This window comes from Tauraco erythrolophus, chromosome 15 (genome assembly GCF_009769465.1).
Source record: "Tauraco erythrolophus isolate bTauEry1 chromosome 15, bTauEry1.pri, whole genome shotgun sequence".
In the NCBI taxonomy this organism is placed as follows: Eukaryota; Metazoa; Chordata; class Aves; order Musophagiformes; family Musophagidae; genus Tauraco; species Tauraco erythrolophus.
In genome coordinates this window covers 3,008,635-3,034,368 of record NC_141479.1, presented here as the reverse complement: position 1 = coordinate 3,034,368, position 25,734 = coordinate 3,008,635, and the positions used below count along the sequence as shown (strand labels likewise).

General features: G+C 47.1%; 1 protein-coding gene across 1 annotated transcript; it reads right to left on the bottom strand.

The window, feature by feature from the left end:
- Positions 1 to 968: 968 nt before the first annotated feature.
- HSF4 (heat shock transcription factor 4) lies at positions 969 to 24,689 on the bottom strand. Its single transcript, XM_086621168.1, has 13 exons — positions 24,567 to 24,689; positions 20,358 to 20,466; positions 19,138 to 19,265; positions 17,644 to 17,768; positions 15,241 to 15,316; positions 13,717 to 13,781; positions 10,885 to 10,984; positions 9,976 to 10,100; positions 7,859 to 8,083; positions 5,973 to 6,078; positions 4,422 to 4,487; positions 2,402 to 2,489; positions 969 to 1,165 (listed from the first exon to the last, which is right to left on the bottom strand). The coding sequence occupies exons 1-13, from the start codon at positions 24,687 to 24,689 to the stop codon at positions 969 to 971; spliced, it is 1,533 nt and encodes a 510-aa protein (XP_086477294.1).
- Between the last annotated feature and the right edge of the window lie 1,045 nt (positions 24,690 to 25,734).

The following is a 25,734-nucleotide window of genomic DNA, read 5'->3' as shown; positions in this document are numbered from 1 at the left end:
CTAGTTCATCAGATTTTGTACATCAATAAAGCAACAGGCACATCTTCCAGGGGAATAGAACACGTCAAGGCCAAGGGAAAAAAAAAAAAGCATTGGACTGGACATGGAATACTTAGCCAGCACCAAAACCCAGAGTGCGCTCCCTCAGTTCTCTTTGCACATGGAAAATTGTGCGTGCAGAAGAGTCTATCCTTTTTTTTTTAAAAAAGTATGGACTGCCCTGCCTTTATGTTAGAAAAAAAAAAATTTAGGGAAAAAAAAAAAAATCAAACAACAAACCCTCTTCACTCACCATGGGATGCTTTGAGGTCTATGATGGCCTGCAGCTCCGTTAGGAGCCAGAGACACATTCTTGGAGTGGTCACTCAGAAAATGATCTTCTGCACACCCCGAGAGATCTTCATTGTCCTACCCACCCCAGGAGGATATGGGAGAGGCACAAGTACACCCCATCAAAACCAGAAAATGGATAAAAGAGTATTTTTAGAGCACTGGACTGGCATATAGTACTATTTTTCTATTTAAAAAACAGTATCCAGAAGGGTCAGGCATCGTAGCTAATCTGTGCTGCCCCAATAAAATCCAACCGTTTGCTGTTGCAGATGCTAGTCAGGATCACTTTATTTTACGAAGGCCCTGACGTACTTTAAAGTTACTCTTCACTTAAATTTTATTGGAAAATTTGAAATTTCTAAAAGCATTTTTAAGAAAAAAAAATCCTGCCAAGCTTTCACTCCCCATAGGAGCAAGCACCAGAAGCAGTATTTTGTTTTAAAATAGTTATCCTGGACAAACCCTGGAATCCAGGTGCAGGGAGGGCAATGCGACAGCTACTGACCATTTCCATCTACTCAAAAAGAAAAGGCACAAAAAAACCTTGTGGGTTTCTGAGTCACTTTGGTTTCTTTACATTCAAACCTGTGGATGCTTGGATGGGTGGGAGGGAGATGTTGTTTCTGGAAGCTAAATCACTGGTTGTTGTCAGTTGAAGAGCTCAGGTTTAACGGGATATCCCCTTGGACACCCACAGAGGACAGGTAGGAAGCCATGTTTTCAGATGGAACATAAAGCGATGAACTTTCAGGCAAGCTGATGAGGTCGTTTCCAAAGATTGACTGACGATCAATGAGGAACTGCTGGGCGCTTTCAAGAACGACATCTTTCCCTAGGAACGCAAACAGACAACAGAAAACTCAGTTTCTGGAAGCCAAGTGACCAGACCTTACGTATGTAGACCTGAAAAGAGGGAAACCTGCACTACAACAAGAGGTGAGAGACCTCACTCCAGGCAAAAAATGCTTGGAAACACTTGAGTCAAACTTGGACCCACTCAAAAGCCCATTAAAATCGATGGGAATCTCTGCAGGTTGCCAAGTTGGGTTCTGCCTGAATGCTGAGATGCCTCACAAGAAAAGGGATGACCAAATGGTTAGAGACACTGAGAAGTGGATAAGAGCAGCCTCCCTTCTCCTTCACTCAAGAACTGTCTGGTTTTGCTCATCTTTGCAGAGGAGACATCTGCCAGCTGACCCATTATTCCAGCATCACGCCACTGCACAGACCAGAAAGGCTTTGCAAACAGGGGATGCTCCTCTCGTGCAGTTGAGCTCCAGTCTGCTTAGGAATCCTCTCCAGCGTAGCTGGGCTTTTAGTGCCTTTGATGCTCATGATGTTGAGCTTAAGGTGGAGACTGGAGGTCCTTGAACGACACGTAATACATCAGAACTCTGGGATGGGGTCAGGTGGCTACAGCACCAAACTAAGGCTCACAAAAGCTTCTCTTTCAGGTCTATCTCAGCTGAATACACATGAAAATAACAACACATCACTGTTCCAAGAGCAGGAAAACACTTCTAGGTTCATATCTAAGCTCAACAACACACTTTATCAGAGTCAGGGAGTGGGAGAAGATCAGCTGGACAGTTCCCTTGAGGTCAGGTAAAAGGTCTGGAGAAACTGAGACATAACCTTTGCCTCGGGCTGCTAGCAGCTACTGGGTCGCCTCCTCTGCAGCAGGAGTTAGAGGGAACACCGGACCCATACAGCTCTTACCACCCCTACCCACTCCGCTCACCACATTGCTCTTAGGCGGCGATGAACAGGCAGAGAAAATGGTGGAGACACTGATAGATACGATGCGGACCCAAGCAGAAACAGAGGGAGTTCCGCTACATTTAAACCTCAGTTCATCCCCCATGCTTTTCCCACTGCTCAGTCACTAGCTTAGCAGTCGTTGTGGAAACATTGCTGACTGACAATCATGAAAGTAAAATAACGAACGTGTTTTGTTCTCTCAAAGCGGCAAATGGTCAGTGCTGGACGTTGCATCCAGCTGCTGACATGTTAAACACCTTAACTACATCCCCATTCCGGAGATTGTGAGAGCTGCTGGTGCTCCTACCTGGGCAGGCGTTGTTAAACGGTGGGTTGAAGACTTTGGAGGACAGCTCAGTTGCATTCTTCTCCAGATCCACTGTGAGTCGCTGCATCTTGATGCAAAAATATAAACTACAATGTACAATTATACAAAGACAGGGGAGCTTGTTAGAACTAGGCCGTTTCTGAAAAACCAGTGCTTCATCAATGCTGCACAACACCCAGCAGTACCGCAAGCCATCCTCCTGCCCTGCCTCTCCTCCCAGCCTCACCTGCTCTTTGTGCAAACAGCCCAAGGCGTGTGCTCGAGGGCAGAGAAGGAGAGGGCTAAGGGAGACGTAATCCCCTGTTGGCACTGGCTCATATGGTGTGAAGCTCATGCCACACGAGGAGGCCAGGCTAACGTCGCTGTGGCTGTCCCTGCCTGGCTGCCATACAAAGCAAACCCACGGTCCTCTGCAGCCAGCAAAAAAAAATGAGAAAGGAATTTTCTTTCCACTTGCCTACGATTGTCTTTAAAGTAAAACTAGCTTTTGCTTGCACAGTGCTTCTAGGCGCAGAGCTGCTGCAGGTATTAATTCCAGGCTTCTCTATGCTCATGAGTTCCCATAGGACGAGCAAACCCAAGGGTAGGCTGCACCAGATGCCAGGAAATTCAGTGGACTCAGGGACTGACCTACTGAACATTGCAGCCTCCCTCTTGGTCTTTTCTCTCATGCAATCCTTTTTAAAAGAGACTGCCCCTTGCTTCCAAGACTTGCTAATATTATCTGGCTCTTCAGAGACTCTCCTTCCTAACAGACAGGAAATGGAATTACCTAGTAAACTCAAAATTATTATATCAAACCTAAAAAGGAAAGTGATATCATGAAGAAGCCTTAGAGACCTTTTGCACTTCATCAGAGTAGATGACACTTTGCTTGCGCTTCTGTAGAGATGGCAGAACCATCCAAGTCTTTATCTGACCCGGCTGGCAATCACGGCTCTGAAAATTCACCCTCCATCAAGCAGGAAAAGGAACCCAGCCATGAAACACACATTTCCTTCGCTGTTTATTAAATCATCATATGCACTTCAGAAAGGTCTATGTCAATGTCAATTCCAAACAAATGCTGCCAAACAATTTCTCCTTGTTTCTTCTGTATGGGTACACATGAAATCCTAGTCTAATTGCATGTGGCTTTACTGCTCCTGAGACGTACAGGGATGGCTGCACTTCACAAAGACATATTTTATAAAGAGCTTTGGCACAAAGACACTTCATTAATCTACATGAAGGTACTGGTAGGACGTGAAGTTCATGCTAAGAGAAAGTTTAGACTGGCCAGTTTCAATTAAAGACTCCAGGACACCAACACATCTCTAAACAAGCTCTGGCTGAGTGGGAAAGACAGGTCAAGATACTCTTATAAATTATAAGATATACTCTTATAAAGTATATGATAAACAGCTCCGAGGGCTGGAGCACCTCTCCTATGAAGACAGGCTGAGAGAGTTGGGGTTTTTCAGCCTGGAGAAAAGAAGGCTCCAGGGTGATCTTCTAGCAGCCTCCCAGTACCTAAAGGGGGCCTACAGGAAAGCTGGAGAGGGACTTTGGACAAGGGCGTGACAGGACAAGGGGCAATGGCTTTAAACTGAAAGAGGGGAGATTTCCATGAGATAGAACGAAGAAATTTTTTACAATGAGGGTGGTGAGGCACTGGCACAGGTTGCCCAGAGAAGTTGTGGCTGCCCCATCCCTGGAAGTGTTCAAGGCCAGGTTGGATGAGGCTTTGGGCAACCTGGTGTAGTGGAAGGAGTCCCTGCCCATGGCACGGCGTGGGAACGAGATGATCTTTAAGGTCCCTTTCAATCCAAACCATTCTATGATTCTCTGATTCTAAGATAACACTCTCAGCCTACCCTCAGGGGATGTGTGCTTGTTGTGCTTTACCATGCTCTCCCCTCTGGCTATAAAATAACTGAACATTCTTCAGTTATGCACAAGTTCTGTTTCATAATTACATTATTATTATCATCATCTCTCATAAATACATGTCTCTTACCGGGGACAGACTGGCTTCCATTTCAGTCAAATTCCACTCACTCAAAGATAAATTGGGATTAAAGACCTGTTGGGAGAAAAAAAAAACCACCACCACAATTAGGGCTCTGAAAGGTGCAATGGTTTGAGATACTCATATCCCCAGCCGTCTGCCTCGGCTCTCTGCTGGGGCTTGCAGCCCCACTGCCAGAGGTGCCGGAAGGCAACGCCTGCCTGTGCCTCAGTTGCTCTGACACATTCCCTGAAGCTACAGGCAAAAGCTCGTGTGTTCATCTGCAGCACAGCCAGAACAGCAAGGGCTGATCCGCAGGCACTCGTGCTGATCCACAAGCCCTGCTGCCTGCCCGTGCAGGGACACCACAGTCACCTCATAAACCAGGGCAGCTCTTTCGTGCTGCTGCACAGGCAAGTCAAAGCCCTTTTTTGCTGCACTTGGGTCTTGGGATGCTTCCAGGTTCGCATGGGTTTTCAAAAGAATTCCGAAACATAGTAGCAGAGGGCAGATTGCTGCTGCATCAACGCCTCGATGGCAATTTCTTGAGAAGTCTGAGCAATCTGGGAAAAGGAGCTGTTGATCTGGGGTATGGTTTTATGATTCATTCTCACTCTTGTGACGTTGACTTGCACAGAGAGAGAAAAGTGTGTCAGTAACAGGAAAACACCTCCCAGTGAGAAATAAGAAACGGAAAACAACAGAGCGAGTGATAGAGCAGGCCATTAGAGAAGCTTTCTGTAAAGTCAAAATCAATCTCAGACACCTGGGAACTGGCTTTAAGAGAATACGATTGATTTTTTAAATGATTTTTCATTCCTGTTTATCCATGCAAGCTTACCACATGCCTGTATCTGAAGTACCTCCTCAAGGGAGCATGTCTTTGACGTACAGATTCTTTTGCTATGTACAGAGTTATTCGATTATTGGCAAAAACCTTTCATATACTAACTATATGTACAAGGAGAGAGAGAGTGAAAGAGAGAAATAAACAAACCTTCACGTTTCTGTGAAGAAAACTACTTAAGAAAAAAGCCACCATCCATTTCTGGAGAAAAGTGAGCTGAGAACTGCAGACAGAAAATATCTCAGCAGAGAGAGAATTTGACATCAGCTACACTTCCCAGAACATGAGGAAAAGGGGAAGGTAGTGGAGTTAAACACAATCTAGGAGTATCTCAGATGCAGAATATGCAGAAAGTAAACTAATCCACCCAAAGCAATTAGCAAACTAGCTAGAGAGTCATATCAAACCTATTTTACGTGAACATGTTAGGTCTCATGACGTCTTTACCAAATGCACTGCGTTTCGTGCTACTAGAAGTTCAAACATGCATATTTTCAGAAGAAACGTAAAAAAGCTTCATTTATAGTCTGAAATCCTGCCAGTTTTTATGAGCAGGTCAAAACAGAGCTGTGACTCTACTGGCAGCATGTGACAGGCACAGTGCCCCCCCCAAGAACGAGCAGCACGGTCTATCTGATCTGCAGCCCAGAGGTACCGCTGCGACCTTGGCGGCTGGTCCCCGCCACCGCCCCGGCGGAGGGCCTGGCACTCACGTCCAAGAGGCTGGCAGGCTCCAGGCCGTACTGCTGGCTCCTCAGCAGCAGCTGCAGCCCTTCCAAGCTCCAGTCAGTGCCCTCCAACGGGTCTGAAATATCTGTTCTGAGAAAAGACAAGGGGAAATATTGCCATGAATGAGACTTGCACAGCTACGTATAGAAAGTCGAACTGAGCAGCCTTCTGACAGAAGGTTTACGTCCAAATCTCATTTAGAAAACCAAGGGCCCACTGTCAGCCTGGCTTTATGCCATATCACTCCAGTTAATCCCAGAAGTACAACCCAGTAGAGCACAGAGGAGACTGGGCTGATGGTAAAACGAGTAAGACTGCTCCTCTCTTGGGTGACGCGTGTGGTTTAGGAAGGGACAGGCTGCACACATCTCGTCAAGACTGGGATAAGGAAAGCTTCTTTAGAAGAAATCCTTCCAGAGAGGCACTTGGGATCCAGAACAAGCTGCATTCCCATCCTCCTGGGTGCAAGATGGCTGAATGACTAGTAACTAATGGATTTTACAGGAGTGACTTTTACCTGCAGGCATTCAGTCTGCAGGCTGCATTTACCACAGACATCCAGCTAAAGGAGCAACTGTGAGGCCCTGCTGCGTTTAACCTCCCCCAAAAGCTATAAAAATGTCTCTTAAAATCCAGCGTCTTTAAAAGAGGATGGTTTTTCTTCTAATAAAATGTTTTCAAGTAGCCAGTGGGGTTCAGAAGGAGGAATTTGGTTCTCTGTGAGCACCCAAAGCAAAATAGAAGCCTTTCTGATAACTTCTATTCAGTGTGTGGGGTATTTCCCAGTTATCTTCACATTGCTGCAGCTGCCATAAAGAATGAATTCTGCAGTTAACTTCTACTAATTAACTTCTATTTCACCCACCAAACTGCAACCATGCTTTCCTGCTGCTGGTGAAGTCTGCTGTACACTCACCCATAACATCAGTGCTGTTGGGATGCCAGGCTCAGACCACAGCTCCAAACACGGCTCACCCAGAGGGCCCTGTGGCTGAGCCTAACGACACCGTCCTAATCCCCCTGGCAAGAGGACACCATTCCCTGGGTGACTGCCACATGCACGATACTTGTGTGCCCCGGCTTCAAAATAACGAGACCTGGATCCCTTTGTATCCCTTCTGCGCTCAGTGAACACCAACTCCCGACTCTCCATCCCTGTGAGTGACCTCACTTGCTATTTCACGATTTCAAGGCGTGATCTCACACCCTCTTATAAAGCCTTTCTTGGCACTGCCTAGCGTGTTACTGAGCCCCCCCAGTTCGAGGGGCAAATTCTCAAGTCCAGGCCTGGGTGTGGTAACTGCTTTGCTGCCTTACCAAATACTGCCCTAGAGTGGCTGTACCTTCAGAGGTGCAGAGGTTACGATGAGGATGGACTGTCATCTTCCATCACTGTCTGCGTATTGGCACGCAAATGACACCTTATTCACTGCACAGAAACACCAGTGACAAGTGTTTCTTTATGACTTTATGTAACTGAAGGCTCAACAGAACAAATGACAGAGGGCACACGAGCTACTGGAGGTGTGGTCCAGTGGCCTGCAAGGCTGCAGACACGGATGCTGGTCTGGGCTCCAGCTTTCACTTGGACCTTGGGCAAATCCCTCTCACTGCAAAAAGCCTCTTCCTGCTCCCATGGCTCTGACAGTTCTTCCTCTGCTGGGTCCTTCAAGCAAGTCATCCACAGATTCCCTACCCCTGTGAACTGTCCCCCGGGCTTCAAGGGTCCTCTAAACAGGTGCCACAGGCATGGGATGGAGCTCACCAGGCTTCACCAGGTGACTTAAAGTCAGCTGCCCTTTCCCTCCAGCTCATGGGAAGAGAGGGCCATGACACACGCAGTGCCGCAGCTCTCCCTCGCTCCGCTCACCTGTCCAGCAACGCCCTTCTGCCTCTTCTCTCGGGTGGTTGTGAGGTTCCTGGTGGGGCTGCACCGCAGCTCCCTTTGCCTTCCAGAACAGACTGAACCATGGCAACCGGGAGCACAGGGGGCTCAGAGCAAGCCCGGCAGCCTGGCAGGGGGACATCAGGCTCAGCGGTGGCTTTCACTCCAGGGCTGACTGGCTCTTCCTTGATCAGCATGAGGCACTTCTCTCTGTATCAGAGACAAGAGTTAGCACCACGCACACATCTGCTCCACAAAGGCCTTGCACTACTGGAGAGAGCAACTGCACAAGGGTTTGCTTCCATTTGCCATGAGACTGCCCCACAGAGTCTTTCCACTCCCCTAGACAGGCACAAGAAACCAGTAACGTTGTTTTCTTTTCAGCAAGCTCCAGAAACACGCTCAGCTGGCCTATCTTCAGTCACTTCACCAGTCATAGCTATAACGAATTTGCCCCATTCAATTGTTTTGCAAATATGGAAAATACACTTCCATGTGTCCATCATTCCCCAGACGATTGTTAGGCTTGGGACAGGTTAAAGGGTCTCTAGATTAGAGTGGTTCCCCCGACAAAGAAAAGTCTCCACCCCAGAGATAAGAATGGGATCAGTAAGACCTTCTCATGCTGGAGTTAGGATCAGACCAGCAAGCACTCTAGAGATCCCAGTGACACAGGTCAGGATCTTGCGGCCCTGCAGGATTTAGAACAGAAGCTATCAAGATCTGACAGTCCTAGTCAGATGCTTTACTTGTTTGGAAGCAGAGGTTTGCCTTTTTTCCAGTGGAAGAGGCACTCCATGTTATTCCTAGATAGAAATATGACATTCAAGTTTTGAATAGTGACATTTCATATGTAAAAATCTAAACTGTACTCCTTAGAGGAGACTTTACAGCTCTCTGTGAAGTGGGGTGGAGCCAAAGTGACAAAGGCATGTGGATCAACAGGCACAGGGCATGGAAAGCCATACTAAAAAACATAAAATAGCCATACCGAAATTATTCTACAACACTTACAGACTAGCTTTGCTGCAAGACAACACAGGAGCGTGTCAACATCTGGGATGGGATGCGACACTACAAAATCTTCCTCTGCATTCTTTTCAGACCATCTGAAGTCTCGTGAAACCTAAACTCCCCCCAGAAGCTCACGTTGGTTTAGGAAGCACCACACTCCTGTACTGATTAGGGCTGTGGCTGGCTCAGAATCTCAAGTCACACAGACAGAGCCTAGATCACCAGGGCCGCCAGATGGCACTCAGCAATTAGCAGAAATCAGCAACTTGAAGGTTATATTAAAATTTTTCTGCTTTAGAAACAGCTTCCAGGTTGTGTTTTATGTTGTTGTTGGGTTGTTTTTTTTTTTTTTTAATCTGGAGCTCTTTACATGCTTCTAGCTAATTTTATGGCTACGGTTTCAATTATTAGGCAGATTTATAGGCAATTTCTAGAGTGTAACTGCCCTGCCTCTGTGCCTGAGAAACTGTTTCCATGATTCATCTGTCTACTTACTTTCCACTGACATAGTTGTAGCTATTCTGCTACTGGCCCTAAATACACTGCATGTCTGTGGCAGGAAGAGATAAGCATTAAAATAGCTCTGCAGTCAGTTCTTAAGTTACGGGGACCTTTTCAAAGAAAAGTTGTCAAACATCGGAAGTTGTTGTGATGTAACCTTTCTGTTCTCATTAGCAGAAAGATGTACAGTTTGATTCCGTTTCTTCTTTGTCAAAGCCAAAAGGAAACTTCCTTTCTCTCTCTCTCTCAAGAAACCCAACAGTGTTAGTATCTCGTTATCTGATGAAGTCTGAGACAGCCCCTGTCTTGAGAACAAAATATAAAGAAACATGGAATACTTCTCAAAGAGGTGAGTGGAAGTTCTCAGACGAAACTCATGACTTTCAAAACAAAATTATGCTGTTATTAGCCCTCCCTAATTCTGAAAATCTGACCTACATTGCAAACTGGAAAAAAATATTCCAGCCCACCATCTCTATAGAGATTTGCAAATTAGAAGCTTTGGTAGAACTACAGCCAGGAGAAACCCTTCTGAAGTTCTGCGTGTCCATACCCGACTCCCTGTTTTTAATCACAAACATGATTACCTGTCATTTTCAGGAGAAGCTTGCATATTTATTATGTTGGATGGTGATGCTTCAGTAACATCAGATATGATGGGTCCTCCAGCAACTGCAGGGCTGTTTAAGCAAGGGGTAGGTTCTGTCGATGGCTAAGAGAAAAGCAAAAATCATATAGATTTACCCTTCTGAGGACTAGAACAAGTTCAAAGTCCTATCTGAGATAGCTTGGGTTTACTCACTGTGCCTTTGCGTTCTCCTTGTACATAAACCAAGAAAGCTTTTACCTACTATGCAACATCATAATTTCCTCCGGTCTTTCCTCCAACCACACAGAGGTGCAGGTATAAAACAAGCACTGTGACTGCAGTGTCAGCTACTGAGAGGTTTTACCATGTTTGACATTTTGCCTGGACTGCTTAGCTTTCTCTGGAGGGAAAGATCCAACACAGCCCAACAGGGCAGTGTGGGTCTTTCATGGCGGCTCAAGTATTTTAACCGCCTAAGTGTCATGTGTCTGGTGTCTGCTTTGGTGGGTTAGGGTGGTGGGGATCCTTCAGCAACTGCAAAAACCTTGCTCTGGTCAGAAAGATCCTAGTAGCCACTTCTAGAACATCCTTCTTCCTCTCTGCCCTTGGGGTGAGCCAGGCTGGGTACCACCACGGACAGCCTGGTGTGCGGGGTCTGCCTCTCCTTCCCACAACCCACGGCCTCCCACATGACCACAGCAGCACAAGCGTAGGCAAGCATGCACCCCTCCCTGGAACAGAGGAACTGAAGAAGTAATGAATGTCACTCAGCTTTGCAAGCCTCTTCTCTTCTTCACTGCCAAACTCTTGCCAAAGTGCTTCCCCTGTAAGCTGTATTATTGCCTCAAAGATTTTGCCACCCTGGCCAAAGAAATCCCACAAAGCTCAGAGGCTGGCACAAACCTACCGACTGTATGAAATAGGGGTCGTGGAGGGGGTCCGTAGACAAATGCCGGCTGAACTTGGATGCTTGTGGAGCTGCGATCCCATTGTCAAGCATCAGAGGTCTGTGAGGAAAAACAGGTTTGTTTGTCCAGCACATACTGACTGGTTCCTGGTTGCCCAGACAAGAAATGTCTCTCAGCCAAGGGTTGTTTTCCCCTGGGTACTCTGTTTTCCCTGAGCTGTAAGGTACTTTCTTGTCCAGTGTTACGGACAAGGAAGGAAAACAACAGTTTTGGAGGAGGTCATCATTAAAAAAGGGCACTAAGCCATATAGAGCAGGGATAATCTGGGTTTTCTAGATCTTATTTGAAAGACACAAGTAAAATAACAAATTCTATTCATATTTTGAACTGAACAAATTCAATCCATATTTCCTTCCAATTGCTAGTTGTTGCAAGCTCTGGGCTGGATGGCCAGCTTGTTTAATTGGAGGTAGCTATTCTGAAATTATTAGCACAATATTGGGAATCTGTCCTTGTTACCAGGGCCTCTGGCAAAACTCCATCTCTGTGCATAGCACTGCATAAAAGCAACCCGTGCCACCCACTAAGTAATAAAACAGGAGGAGACACAGAGCAAAGCAGAGCCTAAACTCACAGCATATAGGCTTTTAAAAAATGACTGACAAGCCCCTGACAACAAGAAGGGGGTCTGCACGCTGGGTCCCGCAGCAGGAGTGCTTTATGTTTAGCAAATTATTGAAACCAAGAGAAAATGAGAAGGAGCCTCAAAACGGCCCTGCCTTTCCACCACGAAACTTTCTGGGGGGCAGTCCTTGGTTTTGTGATAGTCCCAAGGAAGCTGGGAACTGTAACTTTGCTACACACCCACTATTGTTAATGCTGTGATGATCCTATAAAGCTGCCTAGCAAATCCCCCTTCTCCTCCCACTGTCCCGCAGTCAGGAAAAGCGTCTTCAGTGTTCAATCAGAAGACAGTGATTTGGCTGAGGGCACCAAGGAAAGCCAGCAGTTTTTTTCACAGTAACGTCTGACAGGCTTGACAGAAGATAATTCCTAGCTCACTTCATCCTACAGACACTGGAGCTGGATATGTTGGGAGAAATTACGGGTTTGCTCAGACACCAATTAGATCCCACAGTGAAGGGCATTATACAGAAGGACACAGTGACCACAGTGCTGGAGATCTCAGTGTTGTCTAACAGCTCATTCAACAGCCTTTTTCTGCTCTATGGCATTAACTAAAGACACAGAATAAAAAAGAACATTTGAATCACCCTAACATGGACCTTGTTATGGCATAACCTACCCTTCAGTACACACCAAGGTATCATAGCCAGCCCTGTGACAATCAAAAATTTGTAAGTGTCCAGCTCTTTGCTCCAGGAGCCACAAATTAACCTCTCCATCCAACATTTCTCATACAAGTAACTTTGGCATCTAACCCATCTGACAGCATCCCAGGTCAGACGTGCCTGTGGGACCTACAGACATGCCCACCCTGTACAAAGCTCCCCAGAGCCCCCAGTCAGCACTTGGGTTTGCGCCAACAGTTGCTCCAGGCCGTACTCTGTGCTTCCCTGCAGTCATTTAAAAGACAGGCAGGAAAACAGAACTGTGAAAGATAGAAGGGCAGATATAGGCAGAAGAGCTGAGGCTCCTTGAACACAGACCTTTGTGTTTCCAAGGAAGCAGGAACTCAAATTAACATCCACAATACTATGCAAACTGCAGCTGGGTTGTATCAGCGTGATCTCTCTTCATAAGGAGGCCAACAGCGGCTGTGCAGATAGCTCTGTGCTCTTCTGCCCCTTTCAGCACAGCTTCTCACTAATGATTTGGTTTTTTTCAAAAAGCAGTAGTCTAAGACAACATTTCTTGGGCTGCAAAGCTTTTACAGGGACATCACAGCCATGACTGTGGAAATTAGAGAGCCCCACTCAACTGCAGGAAAATTTCCCACTCATGAACCTCAGTGACTCTGAGCACCTGATATCCTCCCCTTGAGCCCTCCTCTTCGCTACTGTTCTCCGTGCGGTGTTTATCCCTTCCGAGAGGCTCAGCAGAGGGGGCAGGCAGAGGTAAGAGTACTTAGGAGATCACAGGCTCCTTCATTCAAACCTGTGCTTCCTTTACAATCCTCACAAGAAGAGTCAGCCAACAACAAGGACACTGACTTAAAGAAAATCCACCAACCTGCGCAGCCATTCTTGGGAAGTAGCAAATTTCTCTTAGTAGCCACTCTCCCCTCCTCACATCACAAGCACCACAGAGCAAGAAATGCATGGCTGCTCTCCTGGGAGGCACTAAGCTTCCTAATTCAAGCTCCTCTATTCACTTGCCTCGATGAGCTTATTTATGACTCTAAAGATACCCCTTAGCTAAAAGTCTTGCTCCACCTTCCTCTCTACAAGGCCTGCAGGTTACATGCCACCAAAGCTGTGTCAGATACACACCTCATGGTGGGCCAAACTAAAGATGTCTGTGGGCTGGCTGAGTCCAGCCCTGCTCCCACTGATGACAAGTGGCCAAACTGAAACTTGTAGGACCAGCAGTGGGGTCCTGCCCTTTACCCTCCCACTAGTTAGCGTTCCCATCTCCCATCTCGCTCTGTATTCCCCAAATAAAGGTCACGAGCTGACACGGTGCTTCTCTAAAGACCACTGAATGGGGCATGTCAGCAGGTCTGACTCGGCAGTTCAGCCCATTCATTTCCCATCACCATGGTGCCCTGGTCCGGTGACCGCCTGCTCGGGCGAGCTGAGCTTGTGCTTTTAGTGAGGGGGCAGCATTATGCACCCGTGAGCGTGTGCGCACCACACAAGGGTACTTACAGCTTCCTCTTTATCCCAGTGCTGCTAGGGCTTGATTGGAGCTGGCCAAACAGAAACTGAATCAGCTGTCAGGAGAGATCAAAATCCGGTGTTAATCAGCAGAGTGATTCAGCACTCCCTGCTCTCGCAGCCATTCTTATCTCACACGTTCCTCCCTCCCGACATCCCCCTGAAGCTGGGAGCTGCCATGAAATATGGGAGGCAAATCGCACGAGACATCGGAGCCCGAAACCAAACCAAGCTTTCCAAGAACTCAAAGGACCTGCCTAGCCTTCAAGAAACACAGCCAGGTGCCTGTTTTGTGCGAAGGCTGCTAGATGCACGTGCTCAGCACTTCCTCCCTCCACGTCTGTGCAGAGAGGACGTGGAGCAGCTAGCCCTGTTAGACTTGGGAATCTGCCTGTGAAGTGCACATGCAAACACCCCCAGGCCTGGAGTTAGACTTGGCCTCCATAAAAGTCTTCAGAGAACTTTGTAAGAGGCTCCATAAACTCTGACAAAGACTTTGCAAGTGCAAGAGGCAACTTCCTACGGGAGGCCCTGGATGGAGGTGCTAGCTCTTTCCGTTGAGTTTTTCAGCCCTGTGAAATTCAGTGTTGATATAATAGGACACCAAAAAGGACGCAGAATGGCTTTGCAGAGGAATCACTTAGCAACATATTCCCAGGTCAGCTTGAGCCTAATGCTCTGCTTTGACCTCCAAACAAAGCGGGCATTATTACTATATATCACAGCTGTCTCTTACTCATTGCTCAGCATCACGAAATAAGAGTTGCATAAACGCCTCTACAATGAGTGGTGGCCTCAGAGCTGGAGGAAGGTTTGATAGCCTCGTGCATTTCTATCCAGTCCTATGACTCTGTGACGCCACGTGAGGGTCAGAACGTGGCTCTCGGGGACTGGGAAATGTGACGTGCTCAGTCACATCAGCACCATTTGGGAATTGCTGGAGAGGCCTTTTCTAGTACGGGTCATGCTGGATTTTCAGGGAGATGGCTCCACAGTGCTCCTTCAGTCTTAAAGTTTGAACAGTAATTCCTCATCTATACCAGCAACAACAGAAAACGTAACAGTTCCTGGTGGTCCCCACTGGGGAAATGGCTTGCCAATTCTGCCGCCTGCAGCTTCAGAGCTGGCAGGAAGGGGAGGCTCCTCTCTTGCACGAAGGAAAGAGGAAAGATTTGGGAAGCCCAAAGGCAGTGATAAAATCAGAACACAGCCAATACAGGGCAATTACAGAGTTTCGCTCTCTTGGTCAGGACTTCAACAGAAAAGTGGTTTCTAACATCACAGCAGGGACCGACAGAGAAATTAAAATCTTTTGCTCAAGAGCATAATCTACGCTCTGTTAATGACCACCTTCCACAGGACACATAAAAACATCACACGATCTGAGAGAGAGGGAAAATAAATAAATATACTGTGACATCAGAGCGTGGAGAAGATTATGAGACAAGAAAAGAAAATCAGAGGAGGACATACACCACGCAGCAGAAGTGAGTCTGGAGTTTATATGACCACTACCTTGTTGATCACCTTCTGTTGCTGCGAGTGGTTCTGCCGGAGAGAAACAACTTCCCGCCAAAGAACTTCATTTTGCCTGAAAGCGAAACAGAAACTTTCCATGAGCACAGAAACATCCCAACCGCCCATGGTGCTGCCATGACATGCAGTAGACCCTATTGTGCAAGGTCTGTCTCACTTTGGGGCTCTTGCAGCGCTTGGCTTTTTTCAGGTGTCCCAAATGGGGTCACACAATTGCTTTCCTTGTTTTCCTTTGACCTCGAAAGAGCTACAGACCAAAGCATGGAGGAAAAACAAATAAAGAGAAAACAACATCTATAGGGGATGGTAACAAGAGGACATGTATTTAGTTTTTGTGGAACATTTCAGCCAATCTCAGAATTTCAGCAGGGCTTGATTTGGTGACTTTGAACGATTTGGCTCACCAAGACTGTTCTTGTTGCAGGAGCCAAGGGAGCCCAGCCTCTCCACAACTGCTCCCAAAGACCAAGAGATCCTACGGACAGCGATCCTATGTATTCTGCCTGCTGAAACCTCATACTTGTGGTGGGGCAAAGGCATGTTTGGGAGTGACTAAAGCAGCTAAAGGGATGTTTCTGCATCTGAGAGCCTTGACCTAGGAGGACTGTAATGATTCCATTCATGGGAGTCACTCGTTTTATCCAGCACAGACCTATGGCCAGCTTGCAATTGCATGCAGTGTATTTATTTTCTGTCTTCAAATGTAGCACACACGGGACTTACAGGCTTCCTTGAAGAGCCAGCCCCAGGAAGCGGGATGGGGAGAGGCAGAGCTTGTTTGCTGTGCTGCCTCCAAATCTGGATGCCAGCCAAGTCCACGCTGAAAAAATTTTGGCCACTCAACTTATCTCAAAAGTACACGGATGTACCAAAACTGACAGGCCAGCAAAACGTACCATACAGGTGAAATTTATAAACCTTTTTGCTACACATCCCTTAGGTGGTTTTAGTCTTTCCAGTGTGTTTTGATGCCAGAACTGGGAAGATAAGGCCCAGGGCTCAAAGGAGCACAGTAGCTGCCCTAGGACAGCAGCTTGTACAGCAAGAATCTCTGCAGTGGACTTTCTGCACTGGTACTGACAGGATTTTCAGCAAAGCAGCTTTCCTTAGTCTGACAACTTGTACTGGAGTTATGTCCTAACGGTTCTTCACCAGTGCAAATTTCTTAACACGGTTTCAGCCTGGGCTTTCTGGTCTGTCCCAGTTTATAAAAATTGTATTATTTTAATCAGTTGAATGCAATTCTGCCTTTTGCCAGATGGAGGAAGGGAGTAAGCAAATCAAAAGAGAGAAAAAACTAAACGCAAGGCGAAATCATCGACACTGGAATTCCCTAAATATTAGACACAAGCCTAGAAACCCTTTCGTTACCACTGTACCTGTATTTCATGATTTCATGCATGTGCTAAGTGTAGGAGTCACTGAAATTTGAGGGAGGATGAAACCATTTATCTGTTGCACGTAAAGGGCTGGGCTGCAATGAAGTTTCACAGTCTCTGGTGTTCTCTCAAGGCCCAGGATGCCAGTGTCCTCTGGTGATGTATGAATATCAGCTTTCATCACAAAAGAACTATTTAGGTCTTATCGTTTAAAAAGCACTTGAAAAATCCAAGTTCTCTGTGAGGATTAAAATTCTGGAGACAAATAAAAACCTCTCCAAGTACATGATTTATAAAACCGTATCCATTTACTAAATTCCTGGTGACCATGTCTGACTCAGAAAATCCCAGTGTCTCAGACAGCTGGAGGTCAGGTGGTCACATGTAAGAACCATCGCACGTGCTTGTGTTGCTCTTGTACAACAATTTTGGCCATGTCAGAAGATGGTCTTCAGAGAGATGGACTAAATGCTACAGCAGTTCTTGTGTTCTTACATACTTGAGACCAGGTGTGTATTTTGGAGGTGGTGGATGACAGAGGGAGATTTGTTAATGTTTTTGATAGCTGGAGTGCACACCACCACGTTTCTGCCAAGGACTCTTCCACGAGCAAGAAAAAGTTACGTTTCTTTTTACCATCATTTCTATCTGGAGGAAATACAGTTATCTGAGCTAAGTCCTCACATTATACACATACTTTCTGCACAGCCCCCTCTGTGCTTTCCTCATTCGTAAAGGAAAAATGTAGATGAAGAGAACGCATTCACCTTTCACAGAAGTCAGAGAGGCTGAGCAATGTATCATTTTGTAGATGACAAAGTCTGCATAGAAACCCTACATGTTATTGCCTCAACAGATCTAGTCCCTGTGACTAGTCCCTGGCTCAGCACGCGCTCCCTGGGAGGGAGGTATGTAAGGTTCCTCCTTTCAAACATTCCCCAAGAACGACAACTCTCGAGAAGCAAATGCCCGTAAGAAGCAGCCTGAGTAGGATTCAACTCACTGCTTCATGTCCTGCACTTGACACTCCATGTTCTCCTGCTGACTTCTCAGTATCTGTACCTCGTATAGCAACCTGCTGAGGTCCTCCTGGCGCATCTTGGTCTCCTCACTTTTCACTACTGACACCTAAGGAGGAAAAAATCAAAGGTAGATTTTACCAACACAAGAAGGGCAGGGACAGACAGAGTCATTGCTGTGGCTCGGGTGCAGGACTTCCACCAGCCCGGCTCCGACGTGCAGAAACACTGGGACAGGCGAGGTGCACACAAGAGCCTGACCTATCCTTAGGGTATTAGTGCAAGAGTCAAATGGATAAAACAGGGCAAAGAGCAGGAAAAATGCTCTCGTACAGAGGGTCTGTTGGCAGCAGCACATTCTTCACTAGAGTGAGGACTTATTCCAAATCAGCTTGGGGGACGGGGTGTATGGGGGAAGGTATTTTGAGGAACAGGATGGAATTGAACTAGGTTATTTGATTAATTCTTTCTACTTTAACTACAGAGAGACCAAATCCAGCCTCATGTTTTACAGGAATGAGCCTGAGGAACTGCTTTAAACTGATACATTACACTTGGATTTCCAGAGGGCTTTTGCTGAAGTCCCTGTTCTGAAGTCAATACACTAATTCAGTAAGAGAACAGCCCTTTCTGGGCATCAAAAACAGGTTAAAAGATTGCAAACGGAAGGCAGGAGTAGGTTATCACTTCTATAATAACAGGAGATGACTGTTGGGACACCCAGTAGGAGTTATGCTGAACTTATCTAGAAAAGCAGGTAACGATTCAAAAGCAGAGCGGTGCCAAGCAAGCCTGGCCATGCAGCACTACACAAAGGTCTCGTGGTACTGAGTGATGGAGCAAAAAATCACAGACAAGACTCTGACAAAAGCCAAGCCCTGCACAGAGGACCTTTACCCCAACCATACACGTATATGGAGAGGACAGAAATCAGATCACAGGGAGATCCTGGAGTCATGCTGCGCAGGGTGGCCCCTGGTCTGGAAGCGAATAAGCATTTTGGGAGTTATCAGGAGAGGAATACAGCTGTGGTAGAAACCCTCGTGACGACCGTGGAGTGCTGTTCTGGTCAATCCACCCCAAAAAAGGGACGTGGGAGGGTTAGAGAGGCCCAGGGCAGAGAGTCATGGTGGTGGGCACGGAAGGGCTCCTGCTTGGGGAAAAACACGGTGTTTCCCACTTGAGATGCCTGAGACAGGAAAGAAGTATTCACTGCTTCTCTCCTAGGAAAAGGCCCGAGGGAAACAAATGAAACAAAGGAACAACAGGCTTAAAGCAAACCAAGGGAGCTACATCTCCATCCACACACCCCGTTAGTTAAGTCACAGTTACACTGTTGAGGGCTGTTCTGAGAGCGACGGAGGTGTGGAACCTTCTGGAACAGGGGTCTGCTGTGCCTCAGCCCTCCCGTCCCAGGGGCTGGCTGGGGGCCCGCCGAGCCTGGCTGATGCACGTCCCCCCGCCCGGCACCCCCTCACCTTCCTCTTGATGTGCTCCAGGAGGTGCTCGTGGCCCTGCAGGAAGCAGAGGTGCTGGAACTCGGTGTCGTCCCGCTCGGGCTTGACAAGACCCCCCTGCTCGATGTTCACCACCTTCCTGAAGCCGTCTGCGTGGAGAGAGGGCGGGTGAAGAGCCGACAGACCCAGACCTTCCACCTCGCCTCCCCCCATTTTTTTGAGCTGCTCCAGTGCTCAAGGCACCGTTGTGCCCCTTTCCCGCGGCTGGGCATGCTTTTGGGCCATATCTACAAGAAATCCAGCATGAGGGAGAGCCTTGTGCATCCCACTGGCCACCCCTGCCACTTGCCTACACCATAAAAGCCTCGCCGGCATGCTGGTCTGTCAAAAAAAAAAAACTGGTTTGATTTGCAAGCCAAAGGGATTCACAGGAAGGTTTTGCAAAGGCACAGATCAGCATCAGGGGGCACTTTTTGAAAAAAGGGTTACATGCACATTGGGAAATCTACTTTGAGTACTTCTCCAAAGTCCTAGAAAGGTTCCCAAACTGTATCTAAAGACTGGCCTAAAATTTACCATAGTACTACTGCAGAGTTGAATAGCAAAACTAAAACTTTTCTGAGGAACTTTGTGAATTAGTCATTGAAAAACTTCCAAAAACTATCAGAAGAGGACCATATTTAATACAGTCGTGGTCTAGATGTGGCTGAAAACTACATCTAAGCCTCCTCTAAGGAGTGAAAACGTCCGATCAGCAAGGCAAGGCTTGCAGGGAGAAGTACTGTCTGTGATTAGCTCAGTGATACGGCTGGTGAAACAGATAAGCTCCACGCAAGGTACCCTCAAAGATGCAGGTTCTGAGGGAGGTGTCACGGTATCAGGCTGCTGGGAAAAGCCCCACATAGAATAAAATGTAAAAGAAATAAGAATAGGTCATCAAATTGATGCAAGAGAAGCAGAAAACCTGGTAGCCGAAATTTCTTAGCTCACACCTTACAATGTCATCTGTAAACAGAAATTTCATGCTGGAATCTAAGGTCAACACAAGGAAATCACTGCCCTGGGATCTCGGGGGCAACTCCTCTTGGCAAAATCAGTAACGCCACAATAACGCATATATGTAAGATCTCAACTTGTCTATCTACAGTTCTCGCTCAAGCGTCCTGTCCCAGCCACGCTTTCTGTCGCTCCCCCCATGTCTGTAGGACTCGCATGGCCTCGGCTCCGGAGGGTCAACTTACACATGTTCAGCTGCCGGACGAAACTGGCCATGTTGTTGTGTTTGAAATACTTGGGCAGCACCTCTTTGGCAAAGCGTCCTTGGTCGAAGACATGGAAGCTGGTGCCATTCTGCAAAGCAGACAAGGACAAAGGTGAAGTCAGAGGAGCGCCCCTGACCACGAGAGGGGCCCAGGAGGAGGTAACCTCCTCGAATCCTACGGCGTGGGAAGTCATGCTCTCTGAATTGTCACCTCGAAGCTGAGAAGAGTGACAACAGCCTTCAATGACGGATGTGCTCCTTCCAGTTCCGGTACAGTCAGTCCTTTATGACCACAGTTTTGATCTTTTTCTACCAAGCTTTGCCACTGCTTAGTTGAGAGCCTTGGACATGAGAAAGAAACTGCAGACTTTTGCATCCATATAACTAAAAGCCTGTGATCGTCACCCTATGGGTGGACCTCACAGAAAGACACTGGTATCTGAAAAAGGTCCTGGAAAGTGGGAATTGCCATTATAACCCCTTGATCTGCTTGTATAGGTCTAACTCCAACCCATCTGCTCCAGAGCACAGCAGTCCCGGAGGGAGCGCTGCCTGGAGACATGGCACAACAAACACTGCAAAGAGAGAAAGCAAATCACCTCTGAACACACCACGCTGATCCAGAAGCTCTACGCACCTTCTCTTGATTATTTTTGAAAGTACACAGCCGCAAGAGCCGTCCACAAAACGTTAACAGTCACGCTTCACAGTCCGAGTTAACAACATGCGTGTTAACCAGGTAAAATATCCATTTCTGGGGTTGCATTGCCGGGATCCATGACTGCCAAACAATGCAAACTGCCTGGGATTGCTGGCAGAGACGGACACACTGCAGGCCATGTGCTTTCCCTGCCTGGCCACCTACCTGCTGACAGCTAAGCTGGTACAGAGAGGGCCTGTGAGACACAACACACTGAAGCCGACTTGAAACATTTTGCAGACAGCAATTCATGCAACCTTTTAAGGGACAGAAGAACTGGCAATTAATTTTCATCTGTACCCAACACTTTGGAACAACGTTTTCTAAATCCCCCCATCTCCACAGCCTCAGTGTTTCCAGGATAAGGGGTCAGGGGGACCATCTTAAACCCTACCTCTGCTCTGGATGATGAGGCAGAACAGGGAATAGGGAGGAATGAAGAATCGTGATTTCAGACATGGAGTTTGAGGCACATGTGGCGTTTTTGTAAACTTGGGGAGAACAGTATCTAGGGGCTCATGCTGGCTTCGTTTGTGGAGAGAAAAAAAAAAAAAAAGAGCTGCAGAGAGCTACCTGGGGAACCATCCAACCATGCAGCCTAAGCTCATCACAGCTTTATGGAGGGGCAAGCAAGACGCAGACACCCATGGTGGTACCAAGACATCAGCAGATATTAGGGACTGACCACCTGCAGCTGAGTTTCAAGGGACAGCCAGCTAAAGACACCAGGGTCTGCCCGACATTGGCAGGGAGAGGGTCTGAGACCAGCATGGCCACAGACATCCTCCTGCTGTGCTCAGTGTTATTACCAGCAGTCAAGCGGCGCGTCAGCTGGTGGGGGGTTATTTCACAGCGGGCTGGTTTTCGGCAGAGGAGGACGGTGTTTCGTAAGAGCCAGCACTTGGGCTCTGCGTGCAGTAAGGGCGTACCAGCGAGGCGTGGGTCCCACCACGCACCCATCACAGGGTCTGTAGCTGCATGGGTGCGCTCAGGGCTGCCTAGAAGTTTCTGAAGCAGGGAGTGTAGTCGGGACCACGAGAAAGCTCAGTGACTAAAGAGGGGCCGGTGCGTGCCTGTAGCCTGCCCACGGCCACCGGAAAGCAGCCAGCTGGCAAACCCTGCTGCCCTGTCCTTGCCACTACATTTCAGTCACCAAACGGTGCCAAGTCCCTCTGTGCTCAGGCTCGTTTATCAGCTCTGACAATTAACCCCGCACACCCACAAACACGCAGCTTTGGGTCAGCTGTACTTCTTGCTCCTTGTTCACTGCGGCAAACACCGAACACGACTGTTTGCCTCGACAGCACCCTTGGGCCACCACCAGAGTCTTTGCTATCGTTCCTTACCCCATTCAGCAGAAGCAAACTGATCAAGCACTTAAGAGATTCACTAATAACCTGTATGCTGGAATTATCCTCAAGGACTGAGCTTGCAGACATGACAGCAGGGACCAGGGTTTCCCAACACTGCAAAGGCTGCTCTGGGGACAGAGCCAGTTTATCCTGCTTTCCTTGTGCTTCTGCCTGCTCACTCTCTCTGGGATACATCTGTGTCCCTCAGGCTGGGCATGCTGGTACAAAATTAGAAGCAGAAGGGTTTCATGTACCTGAACATCTCCTTACGGCCTCTCTCAAGATGTTGTTCCTTTGAGGTTCAGGGCTGCATGTTCTCAGAAGCTGGTGTAACCACAAGGGTTCCTACAGACACAAGAGGCTTTGGAGCTACTGTGTGTTCACCAACGACCGTGCATGTACCAGCTTGTTCCCATACAGCAGCTGTGCCTGCTTGTCTTACATCATGGGAGCACAAGCTGGGGACAGACTTTGAAAGTCTTCTCTGTCCAAGGTAAAATAGACTCTGCAGTGTGTCAGTCTTGGCAGATGCTTATCTTAACTGGGTTTTGACAGACCCATGATGACAGACACCTGCACCCTGCCAGGCAAGCTACTCCAGAATTTGCTAGGAGTTCTTCCTAGCTCCATCTTCTATTAAAAAAAATTCATTTAATTACTTCTTGTCCAATCTTCCATGGACACAGACAGCAGACTTTCCTTTCTACCTGATGACAGGCTTTAGTGTATATGTAAACCATTATGACGTTTCCTCTCCATCTCTTCTCCTTTGTGCTAAGAAACAATTCACAGGTCCTTATAGGTCCCATTTTCTAAGAGTTTTGATTATGTCCATAAGTCTTAGGCATGCACACAATTTCTCAGCTCCAACAACACTGATGGATAGAAGAGAAGGATGCAACACAGGAAACTCAGACATCTAAAAGCCTTACCAAAACCTCCCAAGAACATAGCTGTAACCTATGTCAGGTTGCAGGAAAGCAGAACATGGTGGTGCTGGTCAGTCAAAAATAACAAGTGTAACAGAGAGGAGACTACTTATACTTGTTAGAAAATCCTTCCTAGTTTGAAAGGCCTTATTTAAAACACAGGATACCAAAACTCAGTGGTTGGGAGAGGTATGGCCATGTAATACCAACATCAGAAAGCAACCATTGCCTTGGGTAACAACGCAGCTCAAACTCCATCTCAAGTTTTGAATGAAAACTCTACTGGACACAAACACATGACTGAAAGGTTGCTTTAGACTTTTTTCCCCTTTAAATCTGTTTTTGTTACAGATTCTCAATTTCAGAGAACAAATCGATGCACACAACTTAATCTGATAACTCCCTGCTGAAGACAAACCACGTTATTTGCAGCGAGTCTTAACCAGGTGAAAAGCACAGCGTGGTATCAAAATACTGTACTAGGGAGACAGTAATTAAAATAAAATAAACCATTTAAATTCCCTGATTGCACTTAATATATTAATGCCTCAGTGACAAACCAGAAGCCAAAGCAAAGCAATCCATCCCTGTGAAGCTGTACAGACAATTCATTCACACATCACCACGATCATCACACAGACTAGTTGAAACACCAAGTAAAGCTCTTCCAAAATAGCGAGCGATTTAGGGTGCCAGTCTGAGATCTGTTTAAACTATAGATTTCAGCCTCAGGTCTGAATGCTGTTTATCTGCTGCCTTCTCCCAAGGCATTTGTGAAAGGCTGATTAAAAACACAAGTGAAATAACACAAACAGCAGTGGAATTAGTTAAGGGCTTTGCACCTTTTCCAGAAAATTTCAGGGAACTGCAGATTGAAGCAAGGCGAAAAACCTCTCTCACTTTAAGAGTCTGGATTTTTAGAAGATTCAATATTAGACATCCTTAAGATGCTTCAAGTGAAACATGTAAATACTGTTATTAAAACACTCTCAAACCAGTTGTCCCTTTGAAACAGAAAAGCCACAATATTGCAAATAAATAGCATCAAGCACATCCAAAAGGTCCCCTAACCAACTACCAGTCCTTTAACTCTCCCAGTTAGCTGGGCAAGTGCAAAGGGAAGCTGCTGTGATACCGTTTGGGCCTCCCACCCCAGTTTCTCCTGGTGTCCCAGGCACTCAGTGACACCCGATATCCGCTGCACTTACACTACTCCAGCAGATGAGATGGTTCGTTTCAGGATCTTCCACCAGCGTCCAGAGCTTGGTTAGGAAGGCTGGCACATTGCTGGAGTATCCATCCATCACCAGGGAGCTGGGTGAATCCTGCATAGTTTTTCAGTGCCCCAGCCACACTAACCCCATCGCTCTCGGCGTGCCTGCCTCCCTGCACGCGCGTCCGTCCGACACAGAATGAACCACTGAATTTTATCCCGGGCCAGTGGAAAGTAGGCTCCCAGGGAGTCACATCAGCAGTGCTGCTCGCACTCTTAAAAACTCAGCACAATGCGATGGCATCACCAGCCCCAGAGAACAATACACAGAATGAAAATGCACCGCAGCCGATCTCACAGAGCTGTGAATAAATACGCAGCGTCATGCAAAGGGAACACGTGCTGCGCACCTTGCGCGGAGGTTAGCAAGCCACCGAGCGAGCCCACCTGCCAAGGGGCTGTGGGACACCCAGGCACTGCATCGCCAGGCTTGCGAAGGCACTCGAAGTGTTATCTGGGAATTTTCTTGCCCTAAATGTTGGCCGGCGCAGACAAAAGGGCTGGCCAGACAGACCTCAGGGCTGCACATCTTTGGCAAGGTTTTGAAAAGTCGGAATGGTAAGCTGGTTTGGCTACAGATCCCATGCAATTTGTCAAGAGAAATTATTTGGCTCTTGGGTGAGAAGAGAGGGTGATACAAACAGCTATACACAGAATCTAGATGACAATATGCTTTATTATTATCACTATTATCATCATTGTCAATGCTTCAGATAGCCCATAGGTGCTCGAAGTGTAGCTTCATACAAGGATCATTTCAACTCAGAAACTGTTCTTCAAACAGCAGCATTCACCAAAACCTTTGGTACAACAGCCCAGCACGCACGTATCCTAATGCAGACGCAAGATAACTTGCACATGAATGCAGGTATCAGATGCAAAAACTGCCAACGCTCTTGATTCTCCTAAGAAACACTAACAACGTAATAAAAGTAAAGGCCTTTGCAAAAGGCATCCAAATTATAACCTGGAAATCTGCATTCCTGAGCAAAGAAAGACAAGATGGACAAGAGATTTGCAGGCCATGTGTTTTACGACTACCTTGGGAATGTTTTTCCTTAAGTGCTTTTTCTCCTGCTTGTATTTTCTCACATAACTCAGCT